This window comes from Oncorhynchus tshawytscha, linkage group LG28 (assembly GCF_018296145.1).
Source record: "Oncorhynchus tshawytscha isolate Ot180627B linkage group LG28, Otsh_v2.0, whole genome shotgun sequence".
NCBI classification, from domain to species: domain Eukaryota; kingdom Metazoa; phylum Chordata; class Actinopteri; order Salmoniformes; family Salmonidae; genus Oncorhynchus; species Oncorhynchus tshawytscha.
This window is the reverse complement of record NC_056456.1, coordinates 44264535-44279389: the sequence shown is the minus strand read 5'-3', so window position 1 is coordinate 44279389 and position 14855 is coordinate 44264535. Positions and strand designations below refer to the sequence as shown.

The 14855-nt window shown below is 45.5% G+C and overlaps 1 protein-coding gene across 1 annotated transcript; it reads left to right on the top strand.

Moving 5' to 3' along the window:
• The first annotated feature begins 5752 nt into the window (after window positions 1-5752).
• LOC112217945 (neurexin-3b) lies at window positions 5753-14517 on the top strand. Its single transcript, XM_024378566.2, has 4 exons — window positions 5753-6933; window positions 13754-13771; window positions 14189-14218; window positions 14471-14517. The coding sequence occupies exons 1-4, from the start codon at window positions 6237-6239 to the stop codon at window positions 14515-14517; spliced, it is 792 nt and encodes a 263-aa protein (XP_024234334.2). The 5' UTR covers window positions 5753-6236.
• Window positions 14518-14855: the final 338 nt, after the last annotated feature.

Here is a 14855-nt window from a genome sequence, read left to right as displayed (position 1 = left end):
CGACTTCCTAGTTAATTACAGTTACATGATTAATCAGTTTAATCGCGTAATATTAATTACAGAATCTTTGATGAAAACGACGTCTTCAGTTAATGATAGTAAAGACACGACAGTTGTCACCCAAAATATCACTGCGCTTTCAACAATTTGAACTGCACAGCAAAGTTAAAATGGGAATACAATGTCAGTTATTTCATTTATTTATTCAACAGATTTAATGCGCTATCACAGTTCTTCATCTAGTAGTATAACTAAATGACCTGGATGGCAGTTGAGATTAAATTCAATGGTAAAAGTGTTCAAGACTCTGCACAGATTTTCCAGCAATTGTGAAGATCTTCTCAGACCTGCGACGACATGCTATCTTGAAAATATTATAGTAACTTCAAAATGTGGCCATGGATGTGTTACTCATTTTAAGGTTGAATGTTATATTATTTTATAAGATAGCCTGAACATTAAACTATTTACTGTATAACAAAAGTCATATTTAATTGTGTTTGGTTGACAACGCAACTCAATATCAACATTTTAAAGGAGACGTATCTACTGCTTGGATAGATCCGTCTGAGCCACTGGCTTGATCCCATTCTTTAACACTTGAACCGCCTAGGCCAACGGCCACTGACGTTTGTCCTGCTCTTTCCCTGACTGCTCCTTCCTGGACTTTTCCTAAATGTTTTGTATTTTACACTGCTCATTTATCAGAATTTGGAAATCACAAACAGAAAAGCATTTAGAGCCTTTTTACTTGTTATTTTCACACCTATTCCGAATGTAACCTGCCAAGACAACGTGCTGTAGGACGTTGGTACCCAGCCAGGCGCTAATGCTTCTCTCTCTCCTCACTGAATGAATGACACATGGATAAAAGGGTAATAATTGTGCACCTTCACCATTTCATTTAAATTAGGCTAACAGAATGGTACAGAGGGTGAAGAGGTTGATTGAATTTAGAAAGACAACTGTGTAATGATTAGTTTGTGTTATGCCTTTTTATCAGCAGCGATGTAATTTGACCGTACACTTAGTGGGTTGATGCAATTCTCTTTTACGTATTACTTTGTAAAAATAAGCTGTTATGGGACTGTTCAATTTAATTTAACTCTATAACTAATCAAATGTATTGTCAGGGAAACCAAAACATGTGACATATTGCAGTAGGCTTTTAGAATAATGCAAAACATATCCTTGACTCTATCCACAGTGCCGCAAACAATGCCAGCCGCCTGAATGAATGACAAATGGATGGAATAGGCGATAATTGTTCAAGTTACTTCGCAATCGAATTTAAATTAGACCTTCCTGAAGGATGAGGTTGATTTAATTTAGAACAACAATAATGTAATGATTAGTTTGCTATGCCTATTAATCAACCGTGGATCTCGTTTTAATAATTTGACCGCGCACCTTACATGTTGATACCATTCTCTTTTATGTTTTAAAATACAGGACTGTTTTATTTACGGTATTATTGACTGTAACTCTATCACTAATTGGATGTATTGTCAGGGAAATGAAAACATGCTGTGTGTTGCAGTAGGCCTTTAGAATAATGCAAAACATATCCTTGACTCGATCCAAATTGATGAGAGGGATACAAACAATGCCAGTCAGCCTGCACAGCCGGCCCATTGAATCTACACCTTAAACTGTACCGAAACTAATATCGCAATTTAATAAGAGTTACAAGATTATATTAACTATAGACAAGATTAAAGACTATAGACAAGATTAAATTAACAATGTGATGAGTGACAATAGTAGGCATATCAGTTGTCAAATTGTACATGAAGTGATGGGCGCATCTTGTACATGACAGACGCAGTGAAAGGAGCATTGCTTTATCAAATCCTCCTTCAGTCCCATGCAGGTAAAACATTCATGATTTCTATATGCATTCTGAAAGAGCATATTCTGCAGTTTCTATGACACTTTGTCCAACAAATTAAACAATTCAAGAGGTGCAGCTCTTTTTCCAAATGTCACTTTTTGCAAGAATATCGTGCTGTCCATGCATTCAACTCATGGCCACTCCACTGTCTGTGCATTCAACTCAAGACCACTCCACTGTCCGTGCATTCAACTCAAGACCACTCCACTGTCCATGCATTCAACTCAAGACCACTCCACTGTCCATGCATTCAACTCAAGACCACTCCACTGTCCATGCATTCAACTCAAAACCACTCCATTGTCCGTGCCAACTCAAGTCCATGCATTCAACTCATGGCCACTCCACTGTCCATGCATTCAACTCAAGACCACTCCACTGTCCATGCATTCAACTCAAGACCACTCCACTGTCCATGCATTCAACTCAAGACCACTCCACTGTCCATGCATTCAACTCAAGACCACTCCACTGTCCATGCATTCAACTCAAGACCACTCCACTGTCCGTGCATTCAACTCAAGACCACTCCACTGTCCATGCATTCAACTCAAGACCACTCCACTGTCCGTGCATTCAACTCAAGACCACTCCACTGTCCATGCATTCAACTCATGGCCACTCCACTGTCCATGCATTCTGCTCATGACCACTCCACTGTCCGTGCATTCAACTCAAGACCCCTCCACTGTCCATGCATTCAACTCATGGCCACTACACTGTCCATGCATTCAACTCAAGACCACTCCACTGTCCATGCATTCAACTCAAGACCACTCCACTGTCCATGCATTCAACTCATGGCCACTACACTGTCCATGCATTCAACTCAAGACCACTCCACTGTCCATGCATTCAACTCAAGACCACTCCACTGTCCATGCATTCAACTCATGGCCACTACACTGTCCATGCATTCAACTCAAGACCACTCCACTGTCCATGCATTCAACTCATGGCCACTCCACTGTCCATGCATTCAGCTCATGGCCACTCGTGCAGCAGCATGGCTACTATAAGGAAACACTAGTACTGCAATAATGTAATATATGCTGTTCTGTTGTCAATGGATGAAGGAGCTAAAAGGACTAACTTTTGGTTAGTACTTGCTGAAAAACTTTCAATATCTGGGGAAAGATGAAACCAGGCCAGCGGGTGAGCGACTGTCTGAGACTGTGGGTTTGAGATTCCTGGAGCCTTACATGGGCAAAGGTGGAAATGTGACCATGGAAAACTTTGTCACATCAATATCCCTGGCAGACAAGTTGATTGCAAAGAAGACTAGCCTGCTGGGAACAGTGAACAGATAAAAGGCAGGAGCTGCCCCCCTCTGCACAGAACAACATACCAGCGGAGCTGTACTCCACATCAGTGATGGAGAGTGGTCAGCAACACTCACGGTGTACAGATGGAAAATACATGTGAGTGTTTGCATCCTCAGCACCATAAATCCCACTGGATCTGATATGTGAGCTTCGTGAGAACCACATGAATGCCAAGAAAGAAGCTACAGCCACCAAGCAGGCAGCAGGTCCTGCTCTCCCTCTTCCCCAAGCAGCACAGCTCCAAGCAGGCAGCAGGTCCTGCTCTCCCTCTTCCCCAAGCACCACAGCTCCAAGCAGGCAGCAGGTCCTGCTCTCCCTCTTCCCCAAGCAGCACAGCTCCAAGCAGGCAGCAGGTCCTGCTCTCCCTCTTCCCCAAGCACCACAGCTCCAAGCAGGCAGCAGGTCCTGCTCTCCCTCTTCCCCAAGCAGCACAGCTCCAAGCAGGCAGCAGGTCCTGCTCTCCCTCTTCCCCAAGCAGCATAGCTCCAAGCAGGCAGCAGGTCCTGCTCTCCCTCTTCCGCAAGCAGCACAGCTCCAGGCAGGCAGCAGGTCCTGCTCTCCCTCTTTCCCAAGCACCACAGCTCCAAGCAGGCAGCAGGTCCTGCTCTCCCTCTTCCCCAAGCAGCATAGCTCCAAGCAGGCAGCAGGTCCTGCTCTCCCTCTTCCGCAAGCAGCACAGCTCCAGGCAGGCAGCAGGTCCTGCTCTCCCTCTTCCCCAAGCAGCACAGCTCCAAGCAGGCAGCAGGTCCTGCTCTCCCTCTTCCCCAAGCAGCACAGCTCCAAGCAGGCAGCAGGTCCTGCTCTCCCTATTCCCCAAGCAGCACAGCTCCAAGCAGGCAGCAGGTCCTGCTCTCCCTCTTCCCCAAGCAGCACAGCTCCAAGCAGGCAGCAGGTCCTGCTCTCCCTCTTCCCCAAGCAGCATAGCTCCAAGCAGGCAGCAGGTCCTGCTCTCCCTCTTCCCCAAGCAGTATAGCTCCAAGCAGGCAGCAGGTCCTGCTCTCCCTCTTCCCCAAGCAGCACAGCTTCAAGCAGGCAGCAGGTCCTGCTCTCCCTCTTCCCCAAGCAGCACAGCTTCAAGCAGGCATAGACTAAGTCAGTGGCACAGTTGGAACTATCCAAGCAGAAAATACATCTGTTTCAAATGTTGCTATTTGGTTGCATAAAATAAAATGTAATGAAATAGCTTTGCATTTTAAATGAACCAGAGCTTGAAACCCTAGTCCTGTTGTATTGTCTATATTTAGTTGAATTCTGGGTTTAATTGAAACAAAAGCTGCTGATGACTTTACAAATGCTATATAGGCCTAAATACACTGCATGACCAAACATACTATATGTGGACACCTGCTCATCAAACATGTCATTCCAAAATTATGGGCATATATTTGGTGTTGGTCTTCCATTTGCTGCTATAACAGCCTCAACTCTTCTGGGAAGGCTTCCCACTAGATGTTGGAACATTGCTGCGGGGACTTGCTTCCATTCAGCCACAAGAGCATTAGTGAAGTTGGGCACTGATGTTTGGCGATTAGGCCTGGCTCGCAGTCGGCATTCCAATTCATCCCAAAGGTGTTCGATGGGGTTGAGGTCAGGGCTCTGTGCAGGCCAGTCAAGTTCTTCCACACCAATCTCAACAAACCATTTCTGTAGAGACCTCGCGTTGTGCTTGGGGGCATTTTCATGCTGAAACAGGAAAGGGCCTTCCCCAAAATGTTGCCACAATGTTGGAAGCACAGAATCGTCTGGAATGTCATTGTATGCTGTAGCGTTAAGATTTCCCCTCACTGGACCTGGAACTAGCCCGGACCATGAAAAAACAGCCCCAGGCCATTATTCCTCCTAAACCAAACTTTACAGTTGGCACTATGCATTGGGGCAGATAGCATTCCCCCGGGCATTTTTCCACTTCACAATAACAGCACTTACAGGTCAGGAATTTGACAAAACTGACTTGTTGGAAAGGTGTCATCCTATGACGGTGCCACATTGAAAGTCACTGAGCTCTTCAGTAAGGCCATTCTACTGCCAATGTTTGTCTATGTAGATTTCAAGGCTGTGCACTCAATTTTACACTCCTGTCAGCAATGGTTGTGGCTGAAATAGCCCAAACCACTCACTTGAAGGGCTGTCCTCATACTTTTGTATATATAGTGTAGCATCACTGTTGATATATGTGTGATAAAGTATGGTCACATTTCATTTGCTCTGTTAAACCTACCCTTTGGAATGACTCTGAAAGCAATAGTGAATCTATTTAGTTTTCAAGTGATCTCTCCACATCATTCCCATGAAATTACATTGGCAACAGTCAGTGGAAAAAAACAGCCGGGCTGGTTTAATGCCCTAGATGGGAGGCCAAAGGGTAAGTGAATATATATCAGTTCTCCAGGAGGAAGTGCTGGCAGCAACATTTGCATGGTGATTTCAGACTTTTGTTGCAACCTAGAGTCAATGAATGTTTTTGGGTGAGCTGTGATTCATAGGTGTGTTGTGTATGCTGAATAATGTCATTTCTGTTGTTTTGCAGTGACGTCTCTGTACGGCCTGAAGCTGGACTAGGAAGTACAGTACTATGGGACGTGGCTACGGATCTTGACCCAAAATGGCCGCTGTGTGTTTTAATCCTTGCAGTCGCCTCAAAGGAAACAACTCATTGATGGGCCTCTGTATCACTGACAGAACACACTAAGGATCAGCCTCATCACACTAAGGATTGATTCTCTCAAGGTTATCCTCCTTAGTAGGAATACAGATGTTTCTTCTCCAATATCTGCAGCTCAGACTTGGAATTAAATGGTCTCCCATACTTCAGTGATTTCAATATCAGATCTTTATCACAGTCTAAAGGATATTGCGTCACCTTCCTGACTAGAGCAGGTGGTATATACATTGAATAGCCTATATTCATCATTGAACTGAAAACACCTCTTATGCTATTCCGAATCTAAAGGATTTCTCCCTCTAACCTCTAACCTCAACTGGCATACCCCTATAGCTCTACATAGTGTTTTTCTACAATGAATCCCTTTAGTCTCCCTCAGTGTGTCCTTCTGCTTCTCAGTACTCTACTGGGCCTGTGTCAGGGCCTGGAGTTCAGGGGTTCTGAGGGCCAGTGGGCACGGTACCTCCGCTGGGACGCCAGTACCAGAAGTGACCTCACCTTCCAGTTCCAAACAGACACGTCCGACGCCCTGATCCTCTACTTCGACGACGGCGGCTACTGTGACTTCCTGCTTCTCACCATAACGGAAGGGAAGCTACAGCTTCGCTTCAGCATTGATTGCGCTGAGACCACAGTCACCGCTGACAAATCGGTCAACGACAGCTGCTGGCACTTTGCGATGGTCAGCCGACACAACCTCAGAACGGTCTTGGCCCTGGACGGGCAGACCAAGGCGGAGGATGTTCGACCAGAGCGCCAGTTCATGATTGTCGTCAGTGACCTGTTCCTCGGAGGTGTACCCGGAGACATCAGGACCTCGGCCATCACCCTGCCGACGGTTAGAGAGCTGCCTCCGTTCAAAGGAGTTATCAAAGATCTGAATTACGGGAACAAGGTTCCCAAGCTGATCAACAGTCAGAAGGTACGTCTGGAGGAGATGGGTCTCTGTACAGAGAACCCATGTGAGAATGGAGGCTCCTGCTCCGTGGCTGATGGAGAACCCTACTGCGACTGCTCCAAAACGGGATATACAGGAAGGACCTGCAGCCAAGGTAAGATGATTCTGTCTTACCAACCAATTTATGTTACTCATTGTAGATAAGTCACTATCCATCTGTGTAACTATACATTATTGAAACTGTGTTTATATTGAGATAACTTCATATTATCTCAAAGGTTTTTGTTACATTGTTAGTTCCATGTTAAAAGAACACACTCCCACAATTTTGGGTTTTTGCATTTATAATTTACGAGACACAGATTCACTGTTATAGAATGCGGGACTTCTCTGTGTGGGTGGTTCCTCTTTCACAGTGGTTTTAAAAGGGAATGTTTGTTGTTTGTGGGCGTTATATCGGAAGTGGTATGCGAGGAAATAGCGTCTCTTTCGATTACTACTTTTAGGAGAAATCTGTACAGGGATACAGTATCGTTTGATAAGAGTCATATTACAAAGTTCAGATCTTTCTCTTCCCATCCAAATATTTGTTTTACAGGGACCATAAAGTGTAGAAAATAGTTTGAATAATAAGTAACAGCTTTATCTTCCTCCCTCTGGACACTTAGGCTATCTCTGCTATGTATCTTATTGAGATGTGGTACTCTGACAAGGCTCATAGTAAAATCCTATTTCTGTGCATGCCTTTAGTTCTGCCTTTTTTATGAGACAAAGGAAACTAATGTAGATGACACCACATGCTCTTCTTCTCTTTCATCTGGGTGTTATGGGTATAGAGAACCAGTGAGTTTGATTGACTGCTGACCCACTTCCTGTTCCTACCTGGTTAGACCACTTCCTGGCTGGTTAGATCAGAGTGACACGGTCAAAAGACGACACAACTATCTTGAAACAAGAGGGAATGAATGCACACTGAATACTCCTCCATTGTGGTTCACTACCTTAGACTGAAGCTTTTAATTGCCCTGTTGGGTTCTTTTAGATATTAGTTACTACACTCCACTGCTATGCTTAGCATTCCAAAACACAACATACTAATGGCAGTAATAATACAGGGTGCAACCGTATATATTTTAGAATGGTTTAGAACAGTGTACAACATGTCAGACTCAGTGACTGGACACTACAACATGTCAGACTCAGTGACTGGACACTACAACATGTCAGACTCAGTGACTGGACACTACAACATGTCAGACTCAGTGACTGGACACTACAACATGTCAGACTCAGTGACTGGACACTACAACATGTCAGACTCAGTGACTGGACACTACAACATGTCAGACTCAGTGACTGGACACTACAACATGTCAGACTCAGTGACTGGACACTACAACATGTCAGACTCAGTGACTGGACACTACAACATGTCAGACTCAGTGACTGGACACTACAACATGTCAGACTCAGTGACTGGACACTACAACATGTCAGACTCAGTGACTGGACACTACAACATGTCAGACTCAGTGACTGGACACTACAACATGTCAGACTCAGTGACTGGACACTACACACATGTCAGACTCAGTGACTGGACACTACAACATGTCAGACTCAGTGACTGGACACTACATGTCATCATGTCAGACTCAGTGACTGGACACTACAACATAGTCAGACTCAGTGACTGGACACTACAACATGTCCTCTGTATGTCAGACTCAGTGACTGGACACTACAACATGTCATCACTGTAGTCAGACTCAGGTACTGGACACTGTACAACATGTCAGACTATGTGACTGGACACTACAACATGTCAGACTCAGTGACTGGACACTACAACATGTCCTCTGTACTGTAGTCAGACTCAGTGACTGGACACTACAACATGTCCTCTGTACTGTAGTCAGACTCAGTGACTGGACACTACAACATGTCCTCTGTACTGTAGTCAGACTCAGTGCAGACTGTAGTCAGATTCAGACATTATCCTTTGGTCTGGTTCTATTCTTTCTCTCCCTCTTTCCAACAATGAGGAGAGGAGAAGAGGAGAGAGAGGAGAGAGAGGAGAGAGAGGAGAGAGAGGAAAAGAGATCCATCCAGTCGTTTGAGAGCTTCTCTCAGGCCGTGGGGGCGATGACATCCTTGTGCTAAAACAACCTAGATTGAAGAGGTTACTTGTGATTCAGGACAACAGTTGAATAGAGGACCATGTCGTCGCCCCAGGACAGAGTTTATAATTCACAACACAGCAGCCCTATTATGGAGAGGACAAATGCCACTAGACAGGAGAACGGCACTGTGCTGCGGCCTTAGCTAGACTTGGTGTCCAGCTCACACACAGCAGTCCAGGCTATTTCTCTCTCTAGCTCTCTCTCTCTATCTCTCTCTATGTGTCTCTCTCTCTCTGTCTCTGCCAGTCTTAGCTGATGTGGCTGCTTGTTGATTACACCATGGATACTCTGAAGCATAATTTGGGGGATAATGAGAGCAGAAATGGCGGGACAAATACCACACTAAATTCAAACTGACATCAGCAATCGACTACGTCTTACAGGGAGGTTTTTGTTGCCATAGTGTGTCTACAGCAACACTTACTGCTAAAGCTTTGCTGTTGTTTTTCTAAAGACAGTCTTGCACTTGCAGGCAGGCTTTATGTACTGTCTGTTGTATAGTACAGACAGCATATTTTTCCAACATTGCTAATAATCCCCATCAGCATTGGAGACGCAACTGTTCTTTCTGTGTGTGTGTGTCTGTGCAGTGTTATGCTGATTGAGGCTGTTGATGCAGCATCATGTGTTACACTAATGAGTAATGGGGCAGTCTGTCAGACCTGTGCGTGTTCACTGTGTGTGTGGCGCGTGTGTGTGTGCGCGCGTGTTCACTTTGTGTGTGTGTTTGCATGTGGAAGGTAAGCCAAAGCCGTATAGATACAGTTTGCTAGCCTAGAGGTGGCTGGACCAGGCTTCACCCAGCAGGCAGATTGCTGGCCTCACTAGGCCTAAGAAGCATTTAGCTGCTAGACTGGGATGGGTTATTTGTCCACTCAGTTTTCCCTGTTTAACTGTGGATGAGAACACTACATGGACTAAACTAAAGTAAGAGCACAGGGTGACTGAGTTAGCTTAGCCTAGCCTAGCTTAAACATCAGCAACATCCTCATCGTCATCTCAACCCTTCATGATGACTGGGTTAGCCTAGCATAAACATGAGCAACATCCTCAGCAGCATCCCAGCCCTCAGCCCTTCATGATGACGACATTAGCCTAAACCTAGCTGAAACATCACAGATTAATTGGGTTAGCTTAGCTAGCATCGCAGCCTTCAGCGCCCAGACATGATCTCAGGCCCCACAAGATGAAACAACATCAGCATCATTACATTACATCAGAACCATCATCAGCCCCACGCAATGACTTATTTAGCCTAGCCTTAGCTAGCTGGAACATAATCATTATCAGCGCCAATCATCATCCCAGCCCTCATCCTGCCCATGTCCTCTCAAGGGCAGATAGCCTAGTGAGCTTCGGGCCATTAACCAAAAGGTTGCTGGTTAGAATCCCCCAGCTAACTTGGTAAAACAATCATTGATGTGCCCTTGAGCAAGGCACTTCACCCTAATTACTCCTATAAGTTGCTCTGGATAAGAGCGGCTACCAAATGACTTAAATGTAGATAAAAGCTCAGCCTCACACAGGGTGACTGGGTTAGCGTTAGCCTAGCTGAAACATTATGATCATCCCTGCCCACAGCTCCATCAGAGCTCAGCCCTAAACACTGCCCTCCAGCAGATGAAGACGATCGACAGTTGGCCATAAAACACATGCTCAGTCTGTCTGCCCATGTGGCTAAGTACGTCTGTGTGTCAGGGTATTGGAATCAGGCACTGTTTTCTCTCCATTCTGCTGCTCAGTGAACTGGTCAAGACTATGTCAAAAACAGCATTTCCTATGTAGTGTGCTTCTCCTGACCAGGGTGTCAAGGGGGAAAGGGGCATACCTAGTCAGATGCGCAACTCAATGCATTCAACCGAAATGTGTCTTCCGCATTTAACCCAACCCCTTTGAATCAGAGAGGTGCATGGGGCTGCCTTAATTAATCAATGTCATTGGGGAGCAGTTGTTGTTTAAACTGCTTTGTAGGCTTGTAGAATGTAAACAAACTGATCCCCATTCTCTCATCACACTTCTTCCACTTCCTCTTTTTTTAATGAGCAGTTTAAATAGGCCTCGTTTTGCTTCAAATCTGCATGTCGTTGCCTGAGAAAACACTAGTAATTGAAGGCTCGTAAAATCTTGAACACGTGCTGAAACGATTCTTGCAAGCTTAGCTTTGGGGATTAATAAACATACATGGAAAAATGACCGTTTCAATAATATTACTATGAAAATAGGTCAGGGGGAAAAGAGGGAGGACGTGTGTGTGTGTGTGTGTGTGTGTGTGTGTGTGTGTGTGTGTGTGCGTTCACATGTTTCGTGTGAGTGTGTTTGTGTCTGTGTGTCTTTGCATGCGCCTAATTCCAACACAGTCAGAGCTCAGAGGGCACTTGTGTCTGTGTCCAAGCCTGAAAGTGATGTTAGGATTTGCACGGGCAGGGATGGAGGATGGTGATGCATGCTGTGGCTGGTCAAATGGAGCAGGAAAAGGATTACATGGAAACCACATGTTATTCTATCTGCTGTCCATTGGCTTGTTCTGGACACTGCAGCCAGTCCCCTCCTTCTCCCTTCTCCCCTCCTTCTCCCTTCTCCCCTCCTTCTCCCTTCTCCCCTCCTTCTCCCTTCTCCCCTCCTTCTCCCTTCTCCCCTCCTTCTCCCTTCTCCCCTCCTTCTCCCTTCTCCCTTCCTTCTCCCTTCTCCCTTCCTTCTCCCTACTCCTCTCCTTCTCCCTACTCCTCTCCTTCTCCTTTCTCCCCTCCTTCTCCCTACTCCTCTCCTTCTCCCTTCTCCCCTCCTTCTCCCTTCTCCCCTCCTTCTCCCTTCTCCCCTCCTTCTCCCTACTCCTCTCCTTCTCCCTACTCCTCTCCTTCTCCCTACTCCTCTCCTTCTCCCTACTCCTCTCCTTCTCCCTACTCCTCTCCTTCTCCCTTCTCCCCTCCTTCTCCCTTCTCCCCTCCTTCTCCCTTCTCCCCTCCTTCTCCCTTCTCCTACTCCTCTCCTTCTCCCTTCTCCCCTCCTTCTCCCTTCTCCCCTCCTTCTCCCTTCTCCTACTCCTCTCCTTCTCCCTTCTCCCCTCCTTCTCCCTTCTCCCCTCCTTCTCCCTTCTCCCCTCCTTCTCCCTTCTCCCATCTCCCTCCCTTCTCCCCTCCTTCTCCCCTCCTTCTCCCTTCTCCCCTCCTTCTCCCTTCTCCCCTCCTTCTCCCTTCTCCCCTCCTTCTCCCTTCTCCCTTCTTTCTCCCTTCTCCCCTCATTCTTCCTGTTAAGGTCAACCCTGTTACGGTCAACCCTGTTAAGGTCAACCCTGTTACGGTCAACCCTGTTACGGTCATCCCTGTTACGGTCAACCCTGTTACGGTCAACCCTGTTAAGGTCAACCCTGATACAGTCAACCCTGTTAAGGTCAACCCTGTTAAGGTCAACCCTGTTACCGTCAACCCTGTTACCGTCAACCCTGTTACTTTATTTGGCACTTAATAGGCACTTACTATAGTATTTTAATTTTTTTATGTAGCCTCTTGAGATGGGAAAACATGTTTTTTATTCAGTTGAACATGTGCTCTTTATGACAATGTAAAAATGTTGTGAAATAAAGCATTTTTCCCCCCTTCTCACAAAGTTGCACTACTCAAAATGCACCTAATTTGTGGAATGACCCAGTTATCACCATCTTCCCACACGTTGGTTGGGTGTGATTTGAATGGCCTCCAAGTGCAGCTGGCTGGCCAGAGATCAAACCACGGCAGCTAGCGGTAATTGCTTTGAGTCAAATTAATATCTGATATGGCGTATTAGCCTGGCACTTTAAACGTCTAATACAGTCCTTTTTAATTAAGATCTGTTTCATTTCCTACTACTTGTTGCTCTCAGGGGCTGATTAAAGGAATTTGTCGGCGTTTAGCTTTTACAACCATTCCAGCTACACACAATCACACACACAAGTGCGTGCGCGCACACACACTGACACACACACACACACACACACACACACACACACACACAGCACCAGCCGGCCAGCCGGCCAGGGTTATGATGTCTTGTGGTTATGCAGAGATAGCCATGGACAGCTGCAATATATATAGCCATAAGAGAATACATGGCTTCCTGTTGCGAAGTTACTTAATTTGTGTAAATTCAATTTGTTACTACGCTTTTTCTGGGTGTTGAGTTGTCGGTTTTATTAACCAGTCTGAACCCCTGATGGAGTAAACAGTGTGCATTCCTATGAGCCAATGAGAAGCCAGAGGAGGTGTTGAAGTTGGTGTGTGGAGAGGATTTGAGTCGGCAGTGAAGTCTGGGGGTTGGAGGGGTTGTCTAGATAATGGGTCCAGGGGGTTTTGAGAGAGCCACAAACCTCAAAGCATCATAAATCCACATCAGGCCCTCGAAGGCAACTGAGATTTGTTTATCTTAACTCTAACTAGTGTATAAGGGAACACTGTGGTGTACATGATGCGTAATAGTATGTCTCTAATGGAATATTTGCTACTATGTGAAAGAGTTGTTTGGGTAATACAATGAATCAGATGAATTGATGATTTTATAATGTACAGTTTGGTTCCCTGAAATGATAGGGAGGATGCTCCTTTCTCCACAGGGTTTTAAATGTTATTTTAAAACAGGCATGTGCAGGGTCACCTCTAGTCCTTCACATGGTGACGGAGAAGTAATGCTTTAGTTGTGTAGTTAGATATTTATTTTTGCGTGATTGACAGCATGCAAGCCAAAGCAGTGTGACTGTACTCTACGCTAACGCTAGACATCTCTGTTCCTTTTCTTTCCTCGACACTGCTAACTTTTCATCAGCCGTTCAGAGGAAACCAGGTGAGTTCTGTTCTGAGGACAAGGGTCACGAGTTAATAAAGGACACACTTTCAGATGGAGTTTATATTTGACAGATACTACTAGCCTTCAGGCTATATGTAGTAAATATGAATGTAAGACATATATCCATATAAATAATGAACTGAAATTGCAAATAGAAACTTGTTATATCAATAGGCCCATAGAAATCAATATGATCAGTATTTTAGCAGCGTAGTGGTACTTGATGCTTCTGACAGTTTTTATTCTAAACATTAAGCATTTCCATGCAGACAGCCATGCCGAAAGCTTTGTTTTTGGTGTTGATAACCATGCTTTGCCTTATAGCAAAGTGTGCCTAATCACACTATAACAGCTGTGTTGGTGTGGTGGTGTCCTTATACTCTATCTCTCCATGTATCCTTCTTCTCCCTCAAGGCTTCTCACATCTGAAGGCATCTGAGTCAGGTACGCCTCTCTTCTTTTCTCTCTTTTTCACTCATGCCATCACCTGGTTTGGGGGTCCCAAGTGTGTGTTCCTGTGTGCTGCCGCTACCTGCCAGTGTGTTCTGCTGTCATCATATTACTGCAGGGGGAGGATGAGTCCGGAGGATGGGGCTGATTGGCATGTCTTGGTCGGACCGCGCCTCCTCTCCCCCTCCCTTAACAGGACTCTTCCCTACCTCCTGTAACATGACTCTTCCCTACCTCCTGTAACAGGACTCTACACTACCTCCTGTAACATGACTCTTCCCTACCTCCTGTAACAGGACTCTACACTACCTCCTGTAACAGGACTCTACACTACCTACTGTAACAGGACTCTACACTACCTCCTGTAACAGGACTCTACACTACCTCCTGTAACAGGACTCTACACTACCTCCTGTAACAGGACTCTACACTACCTCCTGTAACAGGACTCTTTCCTACCTACTGTAACAGGACTCTTCCCTACCCCCATAAAATTACTCTATTCTACCCACTGTAACAGGACTCTTTCCTACCCCCATAAAATGACTCTATACTACCTACTGTAACAGGACTCTTCCCTACCCCCATAAAATGACTCTATACTACCCACTGTAACAGGACTTTTCCCTAC

What these genes read in the sequence shown, in the direction of transcription:
- LOC112217945 (XM_024378566.2), top strand. Translation starts at nt 6,237, where the DNA reads ATGAATCCCTTTAGTCTCCCTCAGTGTGTCCTTCTGCTTCTCAGTACT. An exon ending in TCTGAAGGCATCTGAGTCAG is followed by an intron (nt 14,219 to 14,470) that starts GTACGCCTCTCT and finishes CTCCTGTAACAG; the next exon opens with GACTCTACACTACCTCCTGT.